We start from the raw sequence: 6,860 nt of genomic DNA, 5'->3' as shown, positions 1-6,860 counted from the left end.
TCTATCTGTGCGTGTCGGCTTCCCTTTCTTCAACTGCACTCCTCTTCTTGTGTGGTTGTTTTTGAAAGAATTCGCAGAGTCCAGCTGGACCGGGCCGGACTCGTACACAAACACAAGCCGTGCGCCCTGCGTGCGCTCCCTGCGCCCTGCCGCTGCGCGCTCACCCGCCCCGCGTGCGCTCCGTGCGCCCTGACAGTCCCTGGCTGGAGGAGTTATGTCACCGGCCGTTACGTAACAACAGCGGATCGGGTTTTGCTTTGAAGTGCTCAGTTGAGAAATATAATCCCGTGTTGCTGCCACACATTTCCGCCGCACTAATAGAGAAAATACAATAGTTGGGGGGGCAAAACTGTCAAGGACTACATGAGGAACATGCTTTAAAAAAAAATTTTTTTAATTCTTATCATAACGGTGATAATTATTTCGGTGCTTTGTGACAATCACCTCATAAGGCCTCTGTCTTCACCGCAATCAAGTCATCTGAAGATGTATATCAATGCTGCAGTGCAAAGCCTCAGTCTGACTGAGGTAGGAAGACACAAAGAAAACGATGAATAATCGATATGTCTTCTCGGTTTACATGATTGTGATAAATGCTCCTCTAAGACAGGTCCGGATACACATGCTGAACAGTCCCATGTATTTGTGTACACATGCCGAGGCCAAGATCAGGACAGAGGAGAGGATCCAACTATTTGTCTGAGCAGATTTTCTTTTTTGCCAGCTTCATCAGACAAGCTCATGAAATGTTGTAATCAAAATAATCATTTATCATTTGTCAGACAAACGGCAAAGTAAATTAAAAAAATTACTATTTTAAAGGATATATATAAAGCTGGTATTGTATTTATTAAAATAATACACAATCAAATATGAATATTAATTTTAAAGTGTGCTTTTGATTTCATAAGTAACACAGTAGTTCACATGGTGTAAATTGTTGCCACACAAACGTGGATTATTACTATATTCTACCCTCTTCAATTGTTGTTGTTGTTGTTGTTGTTGTTAAAAGCAGGAATCAAGTTGTGTTCATGAACCCTACGGGCCACTCAACCTGAACGATATTTTAAAAAGTTTGATACATTTACCCTTATATGACTTCTTCAATACAGTAATTAAAAACACCAGAAATTGTCCTTTGCAATAAATGTGTTCCAAATGCGTCAAACTAACCAAAATCTTAAATATTTCACACTTTTTGTCTGAAAAAAATGACTTCAGACATGTCAAAATCCTCACTGAATTTCTGTAAAAGGTTCTCACATGCATACGTTTGCTAACATGAAACAACTCAATTTGATTCGCTGACTATTAATCAAATGGGCTTTGGACTTTTTTTTCTTTAGTTGCAATAAAGGTGAAGTGGTACAAATAACAATCTCCCAAAACTAAATTGCCAATGCAAGCATTGGCAATTGCTATGATTAGCATTTATATTCTGTGACTCCAATGAGCTGCACCATTGTTGGTTTAGAAGAAATGTAGACTTTACAACATCACTTGTCTCATAGAGGGATAAAACTGACTGCGTGCTAGATAGACTGTCAAACTGTTAAAACAAGATGGAATACAGTGGACCAACTATGTTGCTGGTGGTTTCAACTGAAAGTGGAAAACAACTGCACCCCCCCACCCCTCATCCACCCCCCCACCCCCCCACCCCTCATCCACTCCCCCACCCCCACACACACCACCACCGCAAGCTTCCTCAAACCCAACTTGACCACAGGTCTGTTCAGAGAAACAACAACCAAAAAATAAAAAAGCTTCTGTTGTTCAGTTGCATTGGCCACACTTTGATCGGGTTTTACTTTTTCGCCTCAGTGAGAAGCACAATGACCCCAGAACTTGTCTGCAGGTCCAGGTCCTACAACATTAGTAATATCTCAGCAACTGACACGCAGCAAAAACTAAGGTGAAGCACATCCATCAGGCCTTTCTGCACTTTGCTGAGGTTAGACATGTGAGGGGCCCTCAGAAGACCACCAGGCCTATTCTGTGAGGAGCCCAGAAACCACACATCCACCAGAGTGTGTGAGAACTGAAGACAAATGCAGTTAAAAAGGGTGGGAGGGTTTCTACACTTCAAACTAATTGACTGAAAGAAACACCCACTTGGCTGCACCGGTCCATAACTAAAATATCTCTGCCTATAAACAGAAGGCTAATCAATTCCCAATGGCAGTGTTTCATTGATTTCCACACTATTTTAGAATGTTTTTCTTCGATTGACCTTTTTATACATCGGTAGCTGAAAAGAGGAAATGTCATGACAGAGGTGTAAATCTGTAAGGTGTTTTATGAAAAATCTACATTTTAGAACTGTGGTTGACACAAGCTCCCACAGCAACACTAACCCCTGTGATGTGGACAGGGTTACTTAATACGGCAATGTGTGGCGACCCCCGAGTCATTTCTGAATGAAGAAGCGCGTTCAAAGTACCAGAGAGGACCAGACAAAACCAACCCATGAACAAGGGCCACGCTTCATATCGAGATGATTTCGGGGTTTGACGCTCCTGTGCCTCCATTGAAAGTCATCACATTCTCATGGCGTGCAACTTCACACCTCACATTTAAATACGACCACATCCACCACACGATAGGGTGACAGTTCCAACTACCCACACCTGGAAATCAAAACTAAAATGTACGAAGATGTGTAATGTCGGTGGTACAAAACTCTCCTTTACGAGCTGAAGGACCACAAAACCCTCGTGCACACTTCAAAGTGCATAAATAATCCTTTGTATAACATGTTGACACAAGTGACTTTACTACTGAACTCTTCTAATATATAGCCGTTGAAGAATTCGTTTATCAAATCTATTTTTTTCTCTACACTGTCGTTAAGAGTGCACAGTGGTGTCGTTCAACTCCAGGCTCATTATATGTTGTCGCTGTCAGCAGGGATGCACTCGTTCATGAACAAAATAAGACATTCATTGTGTGAACTAGACAATAACCCAGAGGTAGTTTTATTAGATCAAAGCATATATATATTTGCATCACACAATTTGAATATTTTATTTTGAAAAGGCTCCAGAGAAACAGAAAAACCGTAAATACTGTAAAATGCTTACATTTTGTTCAATAAATAAGACTGAGGTAATGAGGTACTGTGTGTGTTAATTAACAATAAATGTATTAAGAAAAAAGCAGTTCAGTTAAATAATAGGACTGTTAATAAAATACTGGCATGCAATAAAAAAAAAAATCTCTCGTGGCAGACTAAAGCCACAGTCCCACCGTGCAGAACATGCCAGGGTGGGGAAGAACGGTACCGTAAGGCAAAGCGCACCCAGACCCAACTCTGTTGCGCGGTCACTGTTAAAATGTAAGCGGGGTTGTGAACGACACGGGTATCCCACTGAGCAAAGAGTGGTCCAACCACGTCTTTAAGGCATCATTTCCATACTTCCAGAAGACGTCGCCGTTGCTCAGTGGGACGTGTCGTCATTACGCAACAGTAGTTGGGCGAGCAACACGGAGCCTCTCTCTGTGACAATGCTTAAACTTTCCAATTCTAAACAGCAGCGTCCAGTTGAATGTCCTCCTCTCTGGTTACTGAGAGGAGTGTCTGCACTTCGTTGAAAGACTGCGGTGCTGTGTAACGCCGACATTTCAATAAACCTGTTCCATCGCGGCACAAGGCACAGTGGGACCGCGGCTTAGTGAAGCCTCTCTTAGAAGCCTGTAAAATAAATGGAAACGCACACATTCGTTCACATACACACCAAAACATGCACTCGCACACTCATTCTGGTGTCCTCTTGCCAACATTGTCAGTGGATGGCAGGCTGATGCTTTTATGTCAGTTTCCAAGTAGTAGATGGCCAACATTAATTGACAGGAACAGAGCTGTATGTGTGAAATAAAAAAAAAAGAAGAAGTTAAAAATCAGATTCTGAAAAACAAATTTGACTAAAGTGAAGTTCTCACACTGATGTAACCATTAGACACACGTTACCTGTTGCTTCTGTGTGCACCTTGGAGCCATCGGTGCTGGTCACTTTACATGTAACGAATGTTTTCCTGCCTTCCTTTTTTTCCAGAGAGGACTCTATCAATAAAGTGCTTCCCAGGGGGATGGGGCTGGGGAAAAAACAAATGTCTCTTAGTGAAAATGATGGTGACACACTCAGTAGTTTAGCAATGTTCAACTCATAAGGTCCCATACTGATGTCTACTGATAACTCAGCACTCAGAGGTTCTTACATGACTTCTGATGTGCAGCTTGGGTGTATGAAATATTAAATATTTCGATCTATAAGTTGCAAAAAAATCTGGTCAATTATATGTTCTGCTGCACATCAATTTAAGAGATGTGAAAAATACTAAAACAACAAAATACCTGTGTGAATTTTAAAAAAAAAACTAAAACTTATACGTTATTATTGTACCTGCGGTAGTTGATGTTGAGGTTGGCGGTCATAACAGGCCCAGCGAGTATGGTAGCATGAGTCCCCGTCACCGTGTCAATCATGGTGGCTGTTGCCCCCCCGTGGATATTTCTGGAACAACACAGGGTCTATTAAGATCACATGCAAAACACAGATGCAGACACATTACACGGACAGGTTCAGCCATTGCACAGCATTAGCAAAACAATATACAAAGAAATACAACAAACACACATACATGACCAGAACATTAAATATCTGCTCACCCTGGGGGCCCCTCCAATAGGTGACCGGCCTGGAAAAGGCACAAACACCTCTGTTCTTCTTCATTAACAAAGATAACATACTCAAAAGCTGCTCCCGCCTCTCTGGTGTTGCGTGTAAAAAGACGAGCTTTTGACTGGATTATTTTGCTGAGATACAGTCCTCCTGTTGGTAAAAACACAGAAATAAACAATCATCTGCTAGTAAAGCGGAAAAGACAGAAAAATATTTACAGGAAAAAGCTGTGAAAACACACCAGAGTGAAAGATTTCACTCTTCCCTATATCAGGATTGAATAGTCATTAAGGTGTTTGTTTTTTAAACTCAAACCCTGCAAAAGATTTGTAGTCGAGGAGGAGATAATATGAAAGGTATTTTTCAGTGGAGGTACACGTGTTACAGCTAAAACAGAACGAATGTCTGTAGACGGGTCAATATCATTCTTATCCAGACAAGTTGTAGGTGACATAAGACGAAAAAACTAAATAGCAACAGTTCAGGCTTGTTAACCACAGTAAACAAGGCATTTGGGGATTATCTGAGGGAAGAAATGCTGCCTGGACCAAATCAGTTTAAAGTTATCTTTATAGATGTCTATATGTCTCTATCAAACCTTTACAAACATGTCCTGAACATGCTGGATAGTGGGTAGACATACTGCTGAGGAGATACAGCATCTCCATTCTTCATCTAGGAAGTCTTACAATAGATTTAAAAGCTTTCAATACCTGTGTACAACTCACAACCTTTTAATTGAGTGGTGGAGGTCAAAACTGCCATAAAACATCACTCAAACTGCATCCTTGTCCATGTTTGTACCTGTTGCATACTTGAGTGAGCGATTGTAGCTTGGCAGTCTTTTCCACGGCCCTCCTACTTTCTCTCCCGTTGCCGTCTCAACTTCACATTGGCTGGTATAATGTTCATACAGCCGTATCATTTCTGGACTCCAGGAGGAGTTGGGCAGGCTGAAGTCCCGGGACTTGGAGAAGAGAGACAGAGGGAACGCCTGCCAAACAGGGAACACAAAGTACAGAGTTAGAAGTCTTGAGACATGAGACAATCTTATTTAAGCTTGAAAAGAAAAGAAAACAGAAACAAATGCTCTCTGAAAGAAGCTCGAAAAATTTAAAATGTATGTGGAGTGGTTAATTGCACTTGTGGATTTATAGGACTAATGTGAATCTTTTTTTTTACGAGTCGATGGAATTTCCTTCTGGGGATTAATAAACCATTTCTATTCGAGTTTACCTAAATGGAGTATGCATGTTCTCCCTGCGTGTGTGTGTGTGTGTGTGTCCCCTTGAGGAAGAGGCTAAATAAGACAATGTGCATGTTTGAGCATATTCTTTGTCCAGTAGCCTTCTCAAATACATTTCTCAAAAATGTACAACAGCCTTTATACAACTATATTACGATAAACACTTTTGTTTTCAGACAGGTACATTTTTCATTGTTACATATATTGTTCGTTAAATAAAGAAAAAGCTTTGTTTTACTTGATAACCTCAAGGCTGACTGTGTATGTCAATGATCAGCTAAAGGTAAAAGTACAGTCACGCCACAGGAGAAACACCTGGAAGGAGGGAGGAGGTCAAACACACAAACAGATAAACCGCCATTCATCACAGCTCCCACCTACCGTGATGGTCCGTACACAGGCGAGCCTGGATGAAACGCGGGCGGATGGATGACTGAGTCGAGTCCTCACGAGAGGAAGTGAACCGAGGCTTTGAAATCCTCCGAGAAGTCGCCCGAGATGTGTTGACATGATTTACAGGACCGTGTGGAAGCTGGACAGAGGCTGATAATAATGATATTAACCACACTGTGAAGTAACTCCTCACTGCTATGTAAGCTAATGCTGTCACTGCCCTGCCGGGAAGAAGAGCGACACGATAGAATCATTCAAGCACATGTTTTAAACGGAGTAGTTAAACGATGCCTTTAAAAAAAACAACCCAAAATAAACAAAAAACGAGTTTTACCGGTGACTTTCAAGTGACACGAGCCTCCACGACTGTCAACTTCCGGCCACGCGAGAGATACTATGGGTGGCGTCACAGGGCTCACGTGTTTTATCGGGTGGATAATGATTGGCTGTGGGGAAGAGGCGTGACTACATAATGTTCACGTTACCATGGCAATCGGCCCCTGATACATAACGCATCAATTTGTGTGGGGGAAAAA

At 41.7% G+C, this 6,860-nt stretch overlaps 1 protein-coding gene across 1 annotated transcript; it reads right to left on the bottom strand.

Annotated features, from left to right (window-relative positions):
- Nucleotides 1-3,072: 3,072 nt before the first annotated feature.
- On the bottom strand, nucleotides 3,073-6,587 carry LOC308133634 (acyl-coenzyme A thioesterase THEM4-like). Its single transcript, XM_080501098.1, has 6 exons — nucleotides 6,313-6,587; nucleotides 5,490-5,679; nucleotides 4,673-4,835; nucleotides 4,407-4,517; nucleotides 3,974-4,098; nucleotides 3,073-3,864 (listed from the first exon to the last, which is right to left on the bottom strand). The coding sequence occupies exons 1-6, from the start codon at nucleotides 6,439-6,441 to the stop codon at nucleotides 3,818-3,820; spliced, it is 765 nt and encodes a 254-aa protein (XP_080357224.1). The 5' UTR covers nucleotides 6,442-6,587; the 3' UTR covers nucleotides 3,073-3,817.
- Nucleotides 6,588-6,860: the final 273 nt, after the last annotated feature.

This window comes from Blennius ocellaris (genome assembly GCF_963422515.1).
Source record: "Blennius ocellaris genome assembly, chromosome: 8".
Taxonomy (NCBI): domain Eukaryota; kingdom Metazoa; phylum Chordata; class Actinopteri; order Blenniiformes; family Blenniidae; genus Blennius; species Blennius ocellaris.
This window is presented reverse-complemented; position numbering and strand designations above follow the sequence as displayed.